Raw genomic sequence first — 16,977 nt, 5'->3', positions numbered from 1 at the left:
TGTTACTAACTTGAAACACAGTGGCTGGTGAGCAGAAACGTTAATGTCAAGCCCTGACACCAATAATAGATAACTGAGCAGCAAGTCTGCAATAGAATGATTTTTGATGTATCATGGGAAACTGAAGACTCGAGTAATGATACAAAAAAAAAATCACAATATTATTCTTTTTACTTAGCCTGACGTGGTCATACTCAATTCTAGTCAGAATATGAGTCTGAAACCGCTCCATTGGGCTGTGATTATGAGGCGTGTTTCATCCGAACCAGGAAAGACATCAATTGGATAGACCAACAACCAATCAGAGCAACGAAGCAACGCATTGTCAAATGTCAACAGAGCTCAACTGCACTGTGTTGCCAAGTACGCGTTTTCTCTGCGGGTTATTTTCTATGTCCGACTATTGAAGCGACTATTATGTGAGACCCATGAGTGCGAATTTTAGCAGGCAACCTTGCCAAAATAACACACATTTTACCCCCCAAACGCCATTTTTTCCCTGGAGAACCCCCCGAGAAGCTATTGTTTAGGGCTAGTAGTTGGCGGGTTTTGTTGTAAAAAGTTGGCAACCCTGTCTGCACGTTCGCTGGAATACACGATCTTTGCCTGTGTTGTAAAAAAATAAAATAATTTAATGATACACAGAGTACTTACCCAACAAGAAATTGTGAAGGTGAATGCATATACAAACAAGCTCTCTGTTTAAGATTCGATCAAATATAATCCAAGCTCCTTTGATGACGTGAATGATTACGTTACTGTTGATCGTCTGTCCGTCATCGTCTAAAGCCCGCCCTGATTGGTCCGAACAGTTTCTGTTCGGGGATAATTACTCCTCTATGGAGCAAGGCCAGACCGAACTGCCCGACCTAAAAAAATTGTGGGCGGGGCTAAGTTCGGCTGGCATCCAGGCTACTTTTTACTGTAATTTTCATCAAATATCCAACATGTAAAATTCTTGCTCAACTAATAGTAACTTTTGGTGAGACTACCTGTAACAAGTTTCTGAACAATAGCAGACTGGTGCCAGGGAAGGTTTGGTAAACCTGATTAAAAGCAGTACTTTAATTTTGCCATGCAATTTGATGTGATCGTCTTTAATATTATTGAACAAAATATCAGGCAGTATTCTTGTTTTTTTTCCCCTCTTCCTCAGCACAACGCTCCTATCCCACAGGGTGGACGTGGAGCCATACAGTACGTAACACAGTATCAGCATTCTAGCGGACAGAGGCGCATCAGAGTGACCACAATTGCAAGGAAGTAAGTCATTTGCCCCCTACATTAAGGGAAGTGTATGTAAGATTGTGGCCAAAACTGGTACTGCAATCATTTTTAAATGACTGCAGAGCGGTGTATCCCCTCTCCCCCTCCCCCTGACTCGAGGTTGCCAGATATGCTGCAGGATCCAGCAGGAACGTTTGTAGCTGCCGCTGTGGTACCTAGAGCAGATCTGGCAATCCGGATGCAGAAACACTACTGACTTTGTGATTGGTCGATAGGTGGAGGGTGGAGTTTTAGGCCAAAACATAACATGTCAACATCAACATCAGTTGAGGGCTGCAAAAACAACTTTTAAATGACAATATCCTGGCCGGACTACTGTTGTCAGTGATATAAGTATTTGAAATTAACTTGATTTCTTAATGTCCTTTGACATATCAGTGCCATTTTATGATTCATTAAAAAACGTTTCTTACATAGTTTTTTTTAATCATCAATGATTGCTACATGCATTACCATTTCAAAGTTACGGGTTAGTAACTTTTTTTTTTTTTAAAGAAGGGAATTTTTTTAAGGACTTTTTTTCAGCAAAGATGCATTAAATTGTTAAAGTGAAAGTAAAGATGTTAATAATATTAAAGATTATTTCTATTTCAAATAAATGCTGTTCTTTTGAGCTTTCTATTCATTAAAGTTGGGGGAAAAAATCAGTTTTCTCAACAACTTAAACAACTAAAAATAATATTAAAAAGTTTCAATTATAATTAATTTCAAAATATTAGTTTTTACAGTGTTATTGTCAAAATAATGCAGCCTTGGTCTGCATAAGATATTTTTTTTAGATCTTACTGATCCCAACATATTTAAAAATATGGTAAGGCTTTTAACCCAAAATGTCACTGTTTTTCTTTTGTGGGACACAAGAACCGATACAGTCCCCAAAGTGACGTCTTTGTTCTCAACCCATAATACTATATACACAAGGAACTAGGGCTTTGAAAACAACATGATCGTAGATTTCCTCCCAGTTTGACATCATCTCTGTCATGGAAACTTGTACATGGTTGTTGAGGATAACATGGATAATGTGCAATCCTCAACAACTATGTCCAGTTTCCATGACAATGTGAAAATGAAATCAAAAGATTCCACTTTTAGAACATTGCGTTTGTTTGTCAGAATCAGTGCGCCTCGAAAGTGTACATTCAGTCTTCGACAAAGACTAATGCGCTGCTTGTAGCTTTCAAACGTACTAAAAATGCTTTAAGTGCCTGAAAGATTTCAGAGCTCTTTCGCTTTTCTTCTGCTTTTTGAATTTCCAGACATTGAGGATGAATAGGTGTGAGTCAGACTGATGATGCAGAAGCTTGTGTTAGAAGGTCACTGTGCTATAACATGTTCTCCTCATCCTCCTCTTCAGCTGGGCTGATGCTCAGACTCAGATCCAGAGCATTGCTGCATCTTTTGACCAGGAGGCCGCTGCCATCCTAATGGCCCGCCTGGCCGTCTACAGAGCTGAGACAGAGGAGGGCCCAGATGTTCTGCGCTGGCTGGACCGACAACTCATCCGCTTGGTAAGTCTTTCAGCCTTTCTTCTTTCAGCTGGGATTAGCAACATGTAATTTGGGTATAATCAGTTATTTATTATTATGGATGCACAATCATTTCTCTAATTGTTTTTTTTAATTTGTAGTGCCAGAAATTTGGAGATTATCATAAAGACGATCCCAACTCATTCCGTTTCTCCGAGACATTTTCGCTGTATCCTCAGGTATTTACCTTCTGTCTAGCTCTCTAAGGCAGCCTTGAATCTCACTTAACAGCAGAGCAAAAATGAGATCTTTACATTGTCTTTGGCAGTTTATGTTCCATCTGAGGAGGTCTCCATTTCTGCAAGTGTTCAACAACAGTCCTGATGAAAGCACCTATTACAGACACCAGTTTATGAGGCAGGATCTGACCCAGTCTCTGATAATGATACAGCCCATCCTGTATGCATACTCATTCAATGGGCCACCAGAGGTAAAAATGCTGAATTTCTCCCATTGAACATGTAAAATTTGCATGATTCAGGTGACCAATGAGGGACTTCATAGGTGTTAAATACCATGTTCCCTGAGGGGAACTTCAACTTGCACATGTGAAACCCTTTTAATTTTGGCCAAATTGGTAGAAATCAATGTGTATATAAGCAATATAATTATTTTTAGCTATTTTTAGCTGTATTTAACATATAGCGTAGACTATATACCTTAATGCATAAATGTACTGCTCATATACTGTTAAGTCCTAATAAAATTACGATTTTGATAGATATACACTACTGTTCAAAAGTTTGAGGTTGGTCAAATGTGTTAATGTTTATAAAATAAGTTTATGTAATGTTCACCAAAGCTTCATTTATTGGATCAAAAATACAGTAGAAACCGTAATATTGTGAAATATTATTACAACTTAAAATACATGTTTTCTATTTTGAATATATTTTAAAATGTAATCTATTCCTGTGATGCAAAGTTGCATTTTCAGCATAATTTCTCCAGTCTTCAGTGTCACATGATCCTTTAGAAATCATTCTAATAATCTGATTTGCTGCTCACAAAACATAACTGGTCACACTTTAGGGTCCAGTTCTCATTATTGAATATTAACTACAACTTTTGCCTTAAATAAACTAATTACTGCTTACTAATAGTTAGTAAGGTATTTGTTAAGTTTAGTTAAGTAGGATTAAGGGACATAGAATATGGTCACGCAGAATAAGGCATTAATATGTGCTTTATAAGTCCTAATAAACAGCCAATATCCTAGTAATATGCATGCTAATAAGCAAATAGTTAACAATAAAAAATGGACCCTAAACAAACGTGTTACCACATTCCATATTATTATAAATGTTAAAAACGATGAATAGATGGTTCAAGAGACCAGAATTCTACCATTATAAATGTTAATCTTTTTTTTATTTTTTTATTCTTACTGACTATGGTAGTGTATAGAAAGTGAAACTCGCTTAATTTTGTAAAAGTGTTAAACATCAGTATTAATTCAATGGGCTTAATAAGAAAAATCACGTGTCATAACTCACGTTGATAATGAAGTGCAGTGTCATGATTACTGTGCACTTGATGTCCCCTGGCACAAAAGATTAAAATGTGTTCTGTTTAATTGGTGTGCTGAGATCTTTTGTTCTCATTTTGTTTAAGCTCGTATTATTGTCTTTAAATATTTTTCCAAATGCATGGTACCATTTGTACCCAGGGCCAAGTCCTGCACTGGTCCTGTTTGGTAAAGCTGCACCCGCACCCAACCTGTTATCCGACAGCAGCGCTAATTTAATTCCATAACCAACCAGACCCATTTGACTTAAATACAGCAACCCAAACTGCACCCACATTAAATATGCTATATCAAGTAGACAAAAATAATTAGTTTTCTCATGTAATGCAATCAATCAAATCAACATTAGGCTTCTGAGTTGGTGCATTTAAGAAAAAGACACACAGGCACAGCCCAACGTGGTGGTAATTAACAGGAAAAAAAAGCTTATTTTGACATATTTCAAACAAATATGCATAAATCACAACATATAGAGGTCTCCATAAATTAAAAGAATGCAGCCAAATATGGGTCTTTACTATCATATAACATCAGGGATATTTTAATGCATTCATTCAGCATTTAAATGCCTTTCCTGACCTGCAACGCAAATGACAATGTAAATATTATTCCACCGTTAACATAAAAAATAGCGGTTCACCCGGCTGACCTTGGAGCCTGAAGGTTGCATCCATTTTAACAGCATTATTGTGAGAGAGAGTGAAAGGGAGTAAGCATGCAAACAGGCAAATGTTGTATAAACTCTACATAATGATCTGATGGCCTATAGTGCTTGTTCTTTAGTAGTACTGACTGAGTTAAACAACATCAGGGCGATGATACAATGAGCAACTTAAACTGACGCGTGTGTATTCTAATCTGCTTTTAATGGGGGGCTTTATGTCACTTACTCTTTTTCCCCTGACACGGGGAACAGAAGGGGGGAAGTTTCAGGAAAGATCATGAAAGCATCTAATTAACAGTGACAGACCAGTAACAGGCTTTGTTTTTTTCTGTTGTTGTAGCCCGTGTTGTTGGACAGCAGCAGTATCTTGCCTGACCGCATCCTCCTCATGGACACCTTCTTCCAAATTCTGATTTACCACGGAGAGGTAATGTGTAAAATTGGATAAACTTGATTTTGATGGTCCACTTTAGACTATCTACTAACTATAAGTAACTTTACAACTACATGTTAACTAACTGTCACTAGAGCAGGGGTCTCCAACACGTCGCTCGCGAGCCACCAGTAGCTCGTGGCCTGATTGGAGGTAGCTCGCCAAGACGTAGGCTACTTTGCATCTAATCAGAGTGAGCTAATTTAGACTGACTTCGAATTTTTTCATTTATGAACAAATGTCAATGTAAACATGCAAATATAGGGTTTTCACAAGTACAGGTAGGCTACTTTAGTACGATGTTGGTAGTGAAATAAAAAAAATGACAATACCAGGATTTCTGTATTACCGGTTGTACCAAGTCCCGAGTATATTCTGTACACGCAGCTTTCGTGGTAATCCAAGCGCAGGGCTCCAAAATGTAGCCGAATATATACTAGTGTCTGTGAATATTAAACTGCAAATTACTATTTAAATATTTCTCCTGCAAATTCTGGATAACAGGCGCAGATGCGAGAGCGCGGCAGCGCGTGCCAGCGTGTGCACACACACACACACACACACACACACACACACACACTCACGTGTCTCTGCACACAACATACAATGATTACTTTTTAAACAGCATACGGCCTTTAAATGTTTAAATGTATGATTTACTTATAATAATTATCATCATAAATAATAAACGTTTTAAATTTAATTGATTTTTTTTTTTAAATTGTAAAAAAAAAAAACGGGAAAAAAAACCCATTTTGCTGTGGTACCAACATTGGTAGCCTACTGACTACCGTAAAATGTTTATGGTATTGGTACCGACTACTGGAACTTCTACTACACTCTTTCAGGTGTAAAACAGTTTGGATTGTTGTTAATATGAGAATTATGATGCATTATTTAAGAGTTTTAAGTATTGTAAAACATGAGTAGCTCTTGGCGACTTTCATTTTTAAAAAGTAGCTCTCAAATGAAAAAAGGTTGGAGACCCCTGCACTAGAGTATTTATTAGGGGTGTCAACAATAATCGATTCGGCGATGCATCGCGATGCGGGGCATGAACGATTCAGCATTGATGCGGCAAAGTGCCATAATCGATTATGTCACTGTTTATTTTCTGGCGGACGATAAAGTTGTGAAGTTTCAAATATTTCCGGTTCCGAGAGAATAACAACAACAACAAGGAAGATGGCTGAGGTGGAGGGAGATGACCGCGATAGACGGGTTATTAAAAACGCGCTAACGACCCGAGGTGTGTAGGATTGTACGTATATATTTTTTGCACAATAATAAATTAATCTATAATGACGAAATACGGCGCAATTCACATTTATTCCACAAGGTGGCAATGTCTGATACCCAATGATGAAGTGACGTTTCACTCATAGTTACCTCTGACAGAAAACGAAACAATAATTATAATCTGCAAAACTTGAAATGGCTCAGTGATTTACTTCAGAGAGCAAGTACTAAACACAATCATATGTTAGTGTCACTGTCTCTTGATGATGGATGTGGTCAAGAAGCTGTCAGTGATCAAAATATTGATTTTGAAGACATTGAAAATGAGTTTGGAGAATATGCTGGAGATCGCGAATATGAGGCAGATGCTGAATATAAACGAGCTCTGACGAGGACAGATGATGATGGTATTAAACATCTGCTCAAACTGAATCCTTCCAAGCTCACAAAGGTAACAAAATAGGTTTTATTTTATTCTTCTGTAGCTGTTACTCTAAAATCAGGAGTTTTATATATTATCACAACAGGTAGAGGTCTATCCATGTTAAATATAGATCTGGGTCGCTAACGACCTGAATATGTAAGAATGTTTGGTGAAACAGTCATGCATTTAAGGGTTAATTGCATTTTATTTAATTTTATTTAATTACATTTTATTTTATTTAATAACTTTTATGTCAAAGATACAGGAGACACATAGCAGCCAATACAATCTGTTGTTTAATATCTGCTTGTATTGCCTCATGACTGATGAAAAATTTGCTTTGTGTGCAGTAGAATTTTGATGCATCACAATGCATCGTAGAATCGAATTCAATCGAATCGTTACCTGGTGAATCGTAATCGAATCGTGAAGGCAGTGCCAATGCACACCCCTAGTATTTATAGACTGTTAGGTTAACTGCAAAGTTACTTATCGTAAGTTAAAAGTCTGTTAGGGAGCATCAAAATAAAGTGTTAACAGATATTAAGCAGGTTGTCTACTAAAACTAATAACTGCAAGTTCACATGTAGTTTCAAAGTTACTTCTAGTTTGTAGAATGTCGATATAAGTTGTAACCGTAAAAATCACAGCGCACATTCTGCCTTCTGATTGCATATATTTTCCCCTGCGGCTGGGTTAGACGTTGGTTTAACGCCAAGTCTTTTTCATGTTTTCAATAATTAAGAATGCAGTCTGTTTTCTTGGTCTGCGCACATGAAATCAGTGCCAGTTTTTCACTGAAACCATTTTAAACTTGGCTGCATTTCAGCAGACATTTTCTGATGAAACGCTTGTAGGTGTCTTGCTGAAGTATATGCTAATGAAGTGAAATTTAAAAAACAAATGAGTGAGATGTTCCCATAGTCACAGCAAAAAAACTTAATCAAACATTTATTAGCAATAGTAAATATGTTTTCAGATTTATCATATTATAGTATGACTTCTGACAGGTATGTTATCCCTTGTGTAGACGGTGTCTCAGTGGCGTAAAGCCGGGTACCAGGACATGCCCGAGTATGAGAACTTCCGCCACCTGCTGCAGGCTCCCGTTGATGACGCCCAAGAGCTTCTACACACTCGTTTCCCCATGCCACGCTACATCGACACAGAGCATGGCGGCAGTCAGGTACAGACAGATGTGATGACAATTTCTTTGTGAATGCCTTCCTGAATATTTATGAGGCATTCATACTAAACTAAATAGGCCACACCGATTTACTTTCAGATTATTCACCTTATTCCTACGTCCCATGACGCTTTGCATGATTTATGGGTTAACCTTGCGCTGTAAACAATCAGTGAAAGGCTCGCTCCATGAAGGCAATAATATTCTTTTTTTTATACTGGGTGTAATGAGATGGCATTATTATTCTCACCTTTCAACCATAGAACATTAAAGGGTTAGTTCACCCAAAAATGAGAGAGGGAGAGAAAATTACATATAAAATAGATTTTTTTATTTCTAAAATAGAAATAGAATACAAAATATGCAGGGCTGGTGGTACTCCAGGACAGGTTTGAGAACAACTGGCATAGATGATTACGTTACTGTTTATTATCTGTCCGTCATCGTCTAAAGCCCGCCCCGACAATTTCATTGGTCCGAACAGTTTCTGTTCGGGCATAATGACTACTCTATGGATCGATCCAGACGGAACGGCCCAAGCTCAAATGTTGTGGGCTGGCATCCAGGCTATATATCAGTATCATATAAATGTGAATATTTGTGTGCTAAATTATTAATGTAACTTCACATTAAATAATATGAATCTCCTTTAGCATACAGTATTTTAAGTGACGATAATAGGGGTGCTACTGCTAACGTTTGCTACCAGTTCACTAATTTAGGCCATCCTTAAAAATATTCTTGTTTGCCGTAACCCGACCGACCCTGTCAATTTAGGGCCGACTCAATTTTTTATTTTTTTTCCCTTTTAGTCCGACCGACTTGCCGGTTGTAAATTGGCTTTAAGACCGACCAATTTCTTTTTTTTACTTTTCAAACAACTAATACAACAGTAATAAAATAATATGAATTATATTTTAGTAAGTATTATAAATGTATAAATTGCCTGGGCCATACAAACGAAGGCTACGTTCTTTCGTTTATAGAAAAACCCGTGACGTCATCTATGTTTACACTATGGTTAACGGATGTCACACTATGGCCAGCACGTGCGTTCGGCTCGGCTCATACTCTCATTCACTGTAACGTTTTAAAGCCCTGTCGGAGATTTCGCCGCATTGTGTGATAGGAGTCAGGAGGACCATGGACACGTTACACACACCAGGCAAGTGCACTGCAGAGGGGCTTTGAGCCCCTGTCCTTTTTGAAAATGAATCAAAAGTGCCCCCTCAACATTTATCATTACTATATTGTGGCGAATAAAATAGATTTTGAATTATAATTAATATAACAACGTGTACAAAACAGTAACAAATGGTGGAAAAGCCGTTTATCTTGTCTCTGTCAGTCTGAAATGTCGTTGTCATAACGCGTTGCTATGGGTCGCGTGTGTTCTGCTCGACCCCAGCGCGTGGTGGGAGCGGCGGGACTGGTTGTAACTTGAAAAATAATGCTTTATGTATGGTTCTGTCGATGGATACACGTACACTACAACAGCGATAATAAAAGAAAACGTGGGCAAAACGGTCTATCTTTGTAAACTGTGTTCAATGCATGCGAGTGCTGCCGTATGACCAGTCATTTTCGCCATCATCACTCAGTATATTCGCCAGAAGACACGAATGAGAACTCTGCAGTGAGAGAAGATCTGTCTCTGTGCGCAGCGCGCGCACGTCTCACAGCGCGCAAATATTGAGTTCTTTCAAGTCTTGCGTTTGAACGGATAAACTCACACAAAAAGTATGTCAACATGTCGATCTTGATGAGTATCCATCAGACAGTCTGTATATGCCTTAAGAGAACTTTATACAGTTGAGAAAGACGATGCATATCTCTGTATTAGGTCTTAAAGGGGCAGTAGCCTTTACTGCTCTCTGTCAAACAAAAGATAAGGACTCACTCACTGCTCTTGATTAAATAGCTGGTTATAGACTTAATTAATTGAATTCATAAAAACAACTTTTTGCTTTTTAATATTCAAATGCACTAGTCTGTATCACCAGATGCGTTGGTCTGGCAAGAAGTGGAAGCCACTTCAGAGACAGACACAGATAGTTGTGTGTTCACAATCGAGCGTAAAACGACCCCTTTTTACACAATCGAGCGTAAAAATAAGAAACATATCACGGGAAAATACTAAAACGGGAAGACAGCGGGAAAAGAGCTAAAATACGTGAGAAACCTGGAAAAAAAGGGAGGGTTGACAGCTTTGAGTCAATGACAGCTAGCTGGTGGTTGGACACTTTTCTTTAAGAATGCACCGGAAATTTATGCAATAAACATGTTTTTGACAAATATTTCAATTTGTTTGTGGTCTATATAGCCTGCAATTAGCCTACACGCCCGAAGGCACAGCTTGAAGACCCAGTCAGTGATGTCACGATATGCCAATTTGTTTAAATTCATACCTACGTAATCACCATCACCAAAAATGTACTTTTTTTTTTTGTATTAAAATTTGAAAAAAAAAATATAGACCTACCTACCGACCCTTTTTTTAAAAATTTTTACTGTTACTGCAAACCAAAATATTTTTAAGGATGGCCTTAACAAAGAAAATAGTACAGTATTTACAAATGCAACTGACCTACACTTGAAGCCCTAAACAAGTCAGTAAGTTGGGCGTTTTGCTGCTTTTTGGGAGCGCTTTCTTTTACTTTTTTTTTGCCCTTTTCCTCTCCGCCTGACCTGCTGCTTTCTCCATCATCGGGTGCTGCCCGCTTTTGGCTGAGGCAGAAAGTCGGTCAAGACTAACAGATTCATGACTTATTTTTATTATTACTAGTTTTATTGAATGCCAAATTTGAAAATTAGCACTTTAGTGAAGGCAATAATATAAAATAAGAATTATAATTAAAAAAAAACCTGGCCATGGCAGCAGGCCAAATTAGTTGCCATGCCACCGGGATTTCTCCCGGTGCTCCCGATGGCCAGTCGCGGCCTGGTTCCGTCAACTGGCCCGAGTGTCTTTCACGTTGGCCCCGGGCCATCAGGCAGTTCTTACTTTTGAGCCCTGTACATGCCAACTTCTTCTACTAAACCGAACCCAAACCTAACAATCTACTCAAACTCCAAGGAGAGTTAGTTCACATGAAGTTGCAAAGTTACTAATAGTTAGTAGAATGCCCCAAATGAACCATTGAAATAGTGTAAGCAGCGGTTTTACTTATCTTGTCACAATGCATTTTCATTTTCCCATTCAATGATTTATATTTTAGTCAGCACAATGTGTCTGCCTACTTTTTGACATAATGATCCCTTAAATTACTGTCTAGGTGGGAACTTCTTAGAAGCTCACTAAGTTTTGAAACAGAACCATCTCAGTTGTGTTAAAAAAAATCACAGTACCATGGTAAAATCATTGTTTAAAAAAAAAGAAAAGAATGGTAGCAACATTTATAATATTAAAGATGGCAATTTTTAATAAAAAGTTAAATTGATTAATTTTAATAAGAAAACCCAAACAAACAAGCAATCATTCTGCCAAGTAATATAGTTCATTAGCCTGATGGAGGTTTATGGTTGCCAAGCAGCACAACAAATCAAAGATCATTCTGTGTTGCAGCCAACATTTAAGTGCACTTGGCTCTTAAATATAGAATTTAGCTGTTTGGTGTGTGCGTGTGTGGTCCTGGTAAACCCTATGTTATGGGGACAAAATGTCTCCGCAAATCCTTGTCCTTCTGGGGACATTTTTTGGTCAGCTAATAAATCAAAAAGGTTTTTTTTGTTGTTGTTTTCATTGTTGAAAATGTAAAAATGCAGAAGTTTTCAGTCATGGGTAGGGTTAGGAGATCATTATGTATAGGAAATGTCCCCATAAAACATGGAAACCCAACGTGTGCTGGCCTACCGGCTATTTTACAACCCATTTTTGCAGCCAGACCCATCTATTCTTTTAAATAATAGATTTGGTTTGAAAGAGCCATGTTGTTAAATGGCAAACGACAGTTGTTTGAATCAGTCATTTTGGATTAGTCAGTGCAAATATTTAATAATTGCTTTCACAAAACCACCTCCATTTTATCAAGCCTTGATTAATGGCGGCTCAAATGGAAGGTGCTACTTAAAAAAAAAAAAAAAAACAGTTGTTCTGACAGCTCTTCGGTCAATTTCTACGCTTGAGAAACTCGCCCTAGAGGATTTTTAAATGCTGCTTGTGAAAAAATGACTGTAATGGGTCATTGAGACTTGGCAACTGTTCTGCATATTAATGCACTGTTTTTAAGGTCTGAAATTATACCATGATTTATTTATTTTTCTCCCCCTCCAGGCTCGTTTCCTCCTTTCCAAAGTGAATCCTTCTCAGACTCATAACAATATGTATGCATGGGGTCAGGTGAGTGCTGTATATCTCACCAACACAAGCACATTTCCTTTGTGAGGAATATTGATTAGTCTACTGTAACAAGCTTTTGTTATACAACTATTAGAAACATGTCTCGGCATTTTCTGCTATTCGCCGCCACTGATTGAATCACACTTCCTGTGTTTGTGTAGGAGTCTGGCGCACCCATTCTGACAGACGACGTGAGTCTTCAGGTGTTTATGGATCATCTGAAAAAGCTTGCAGTATCCAGCGCTGCCTAACAGCCTTCCATTGTCAATCTTTTTCTCAGTAACACAGCCAGCAGGATCACATTGGCACTGCCCTCAGTTTTTCCTATTTATGTCATGCATATATGGAACCCAGACCTTTGAAAAAAAGAGATTAAGTCAGTCGGAAGTGCAGTGTCATTCTTTAATGTTTAATTATGACAAAAAACTATGGCAACCACCGCATCCTCATAACACTACATGTTGAGTATACATCAGGACAAGATATTTGTTACTGTTTTAATCAGAATGAATTTATTTAGCTACGTGAGTGAAGTGGCTACATAGTTTAAGAAATGACAATTTAGTCATTATTTACTCCTTCTCATGCCATTCCAAACCCACAGGCTGTTTTTTTTTTTCCTTGGAGACCAACTGAAATTTGTAATCGTTATAGACAAAACAATGATTTCAAAGGCTTTTGAAGCCGTATGATAACTTTCTAGTTGTCCTGGCATTGTATTTGCCTCCAAAATTCAAAAATAGCATGTTTCTTACTAAACAAAAAAACAAAAACAAAAACAATGCCGTTTTCAGTTAAAGAGTTAGTTCACCTAAAAATGAAAATGCTCTCATTAATTACTTACTCTAATGTCTTTCGACACCCGTAAGACCTCCCGTTCATCTTCAGACAGAGATGAAGATATTTTTGTTGAAATTCGATGGCTCAGAAAGGCCTCTATTAACACCAATGTCATTTCCTCTCTCAAGACCCATAAAAGGCACTAAAGACGTCGTTACAAAGCTCATCTCACTACAGTGGTTCAACAATAATTTTATGAAGCAACAAGAATAGTTTTTGTGCGAGGAAAAAAAAATGAAATAAAGACATATGTAGACATATGACATCACACATATAGTGATGGGCTGATTTCAAAACAAAGCTTCAAACTGTTATGAATCAGCATATAGATTCATGATTCAAACTGCTGAAATCATGTGACTTTGGCAATCCGAATCATTATTCGATACTCTGATTCATAATGCTCCAAGGCTTCAGAAAGCAGTATTTTGAAATGGGCCATCACTATATAAATCGTTATTTAATTGTTTTTGCGCACAAAAACTATTCTCGTCACTTCATAAAATTATTGTAGAACCACTGTAGTGAGATGGGTTTTGTAACGACGTCTTTAGTGCCTTTTATGGGTCTTGAGAGAGGAAATGACATTGGTTTCAATGAAGGCTTTTCTGAGCCATCGGATTTCAACAAAAATATCTTCATTTGTGTTCCAAAGATTAACAAAGGTCTTACGGGTGTCAGACGACATGAGGGTAAGTAATTAATGACAGAATTTTCATTTTTGGGTGAACTAACCCTTTAAAAGCTTTTATGCACCATTTTTGTATGTGGACATGAAGTATCTGGATAATGAGTTCGGTCTGTTCCTCGCACAAAGCTATCGTACTGCTTCAGAAAACCTGAAATGAGTCACATTGATTATTTTCATTGTGCTTTTTTCTAGTGGCAAAACCCACAATGGCACGTTACCACTGTGTTTTATGGAAAAAATAACAGCAAGGTTTGGAAAAACACGAGTGCGAGTAAATAATGATAGAACATTCATTTTTTTGACTGAACTGTTGCTTCAGCTCTGATGTTTACATGTATGAAGCTCTGTGATGAGACCTTATGTTGAACGGAGGGAGGGAACTAGCTGGTTTTAGCATACCTGCAGCAGATACTTTTGTTTTCCTAGTCAAGGAAGGTGAAAGCAGTGCCAATGTAGCCAATTAAGCATGAGAGCTTGAACGCCGCCTCTAGCCAACAGCGCAGAACAATGCATTATTTTTAGAACCTGTGCGCGTCTCTCGTCTCGTGGCTGTCGATGGTTTGTTTTTCAGCGCAAGGTTGAGTGGCTCTTTCCAAACACAGACTTGCGGAATATGTAAGCTGCCTTTCTGTCTGTCGCTCTGATATTTATGAGCTGTTTCTAGCAGTATTGTATGTTTTGTTTCTAATAAAACTGGCTTCATGATCCCACCTGGTCTGCAGTGTTCAGATTTTGAATTTTGGAAACCGAAAACTTTTCTTTCAAGTCAGCATCCTGCGAGTCTCATAGGACAGGGAGGCCTATGTGTGCGTCTTTAAAGAATTGTTGTAAACACTTTATTTTTATATTTAATATATATTTAATATACATATGTATTGATATATTTAATTTTCTCACCCTCATGTCATGACTTGTTTTCTTCTGTGGAACCCAGAGGTTTTGTATAATCTCTGAGTTTGTCTTTTCCATACAGGCTTTGATCAGCATGATGGGTGAAATATTCCTTTAATGGAGCGCAACTATTGCATATTCCACAAGAAAGAGTGTGGGTTGGTGTGCAAAATAATTAATTGCTTTACACCATCATGAAATTTGCTAGCACGGTCTACATCCAACACAAAGACTCCGAGATTTGCTTGACAGCGACATGACTTGCTCATTTACAGCTTTTGTGTGGTTGTTTTCACTGATGGCCACATGGGAGCAGCAATTAACTAAGAGCACCGGTTCAGCTGCGATTATTGGAGAAATCAAAAGTTCTTTTAGATGCTGTATGTAAATGATGAATCTCTCACGACAGTTGATCCAGATTTTTCAAATCCAAGTTTTATGGAAAGATAATTACCGATTCATGCCTTCAGTGTTCATTATTTCAGAACTCGCCATGTTATTCCCAGTTCATTTTTTTCATCATTAGTCTCCCTAAGCCATACTTTTATGGATCATCCTGTCAAATAGGCATGCCTACATTTTCATACTTATTAAATTAATGAATTAAACTGCATTAGGCCATGTAGCAACGTATAATGTAATAACTGCAAATAATGTAATTAGTGTTACATTATTATTATTGTAATAAAATGTTCATAATGTAATAATTTTTCAAAACGTATTAAAATCTTGAGCTCATTATGTAATACAACATTTTACATTATAAAATCACCAAAAACATATTTTCATTATTTTAATAGCTTTTAAAAAATATTTGTTTATTTTCACAGCATTTTGTCCGACAAAGCAGTCAAAAGAGTTAGTAGATTACTGTTGGTGGGCTTGAACTTAAAGAAACGGTGTATACTGATGTCTTTGTAGCAATATCAGTATATAATGTAATTTAGTAGCAATAAAAACAAAACAAATCATGGCTGGTGTCCTTTTTAAAAGATCTGCAGTGAAAAATGCAAGCAGGTTGCAGACAATCTGAGTAGAAACGCTAAGCATATTGCCACAGACTATACACTATATACTTAATCAGTAACTCAATCAATAACACTATCGCTTCATCACAGCACCTGTAGGGGGTGGGATATATTAGGCTGCAATACCTAGGTCAGCCGGAACTGGGAACATTTACCATAACACCTGTACACATCATAAGAACGTTCATACAACAAGTTCTCAGTCACCCCGAGGTAATGCTAAAAACACCCCATAAACACCCCAATGTATAGATACAATCAAACTAAAATCAGGCACAGAGAAAGAACTGATTTTTCATTACGCCCAACAGCCAATCCATCCATCCATCCATAAAGCTGAGCTTACGGGTTACTGCTATGTTCCTAGAGAGGGGGAAGATCGATGATATAAGTGTTTGTGACTTTCAAAACATAATGACTGCTACTGTTGATGGACACTGGAAGCGCCATTTCTTTGTTAAAATCTTGCCATGCTGCAAACATACAGTGTGTACATGGGGATGTGAGAGTTACCCAAGTGCTGTGGTGAATGTGTGTTCATGAACAAACATATTCGCTCAAGGTTGCAATTGTTCAATCGTTACCTGCTGATATGATTTTGGGAAAAGATTTGCCTATATTACTTGATTTACTGCATGGTTCAATGAACTCTAATGGTCATGCTAAATCAAACCTATCATGTCCAGTTTTAACACAGTCCAAAGATAATTCTGGGTTGAAGCCCTTACCAGACTTACACCATAGTCTGATTCAGGGTGGAAGATAGGGCCCCAGAAAGTTACCCAGACAGCGGCGTGCAGCCAAATATTTGGGTAATTCAGACCCAGAAGTTAATGCTGAGGGTTTGGAAATGAGTGATTCTGGAGAACAATGGGAACTTACAAAGAAAAGATCTGTC

The 16,977-nt window shown here is 37.7% G+C and overlaps 1 protein-coding gene across 1 annotated transcript in view; it reads left to right on the top strand.

Moving 5' to 3' along the window:
- sec23a (Sec23 homolog A, coat complex II component) overlaps positions 1 to 13,429 on the top strand; it is a 47,561-nt gene extending 34,132 nt beyond the window's left edge. The window contains exons 13-20 of the mRNA XM_067455942.1: positions 1,157 to 1,263; positions 2,645 to 2,798; positions 2,918 to 2,995; positions 3,085 to 3,246; positions 5,349 to 5,435; positions 8,135 to 8,290; positions 12,564 to 12,629; positions 12,791 to 13,429. Coding sequence (XP_067312043.1) covers positions 1,157 to 1,263; positions 2,645 to 2,798; positions 2,918 to 2,995; positions 3,085 to 3,246; positions 5,349 to 5,435; positions 8,135 to 8,290; positions 12,564 to 12,629; positions 12,791 to 12,880 — 900 coding nt within the window. The 3' untranslated portion in view covers positions 12,881 to 13,429. The remainder of the gene's footprint in view (positions 1 to 1,156; positions 1,264 to 2,644; positions 2,799 to 2,917; positions 2,996 to 3,084; positions 3,247 to 5,348; positions 5,436 to 8,134; positions 8,291 to 12,563; positions 12,630 to 12,790) is intronic.
- The last annotated feature ends 3,548 nt before the right edge of the window (positions 13,430 to 16,977 follow it).

The sequence above is a fragment of the Pseudorasbora parva genome, chromosome 10 (assembly GCF_024679245.1).
Source record: "Pseudorasbora parva isolate DD20220531a chromosome 10, ASM2467924v1, whole genome shotgun sequence".
Taxonomy (NCBI): Eukaryota; Metazoa; Chordata; class Actinopteri; order Cypriniformes; family Gobionidae; genus Pseudorasbora; species Pseudorasbora parva.
The sequence above is the reverse complement of the archived record's forward strand: the minus strand, read 5'-3'. Positions and strand labels throughout refer to the sequence as shown.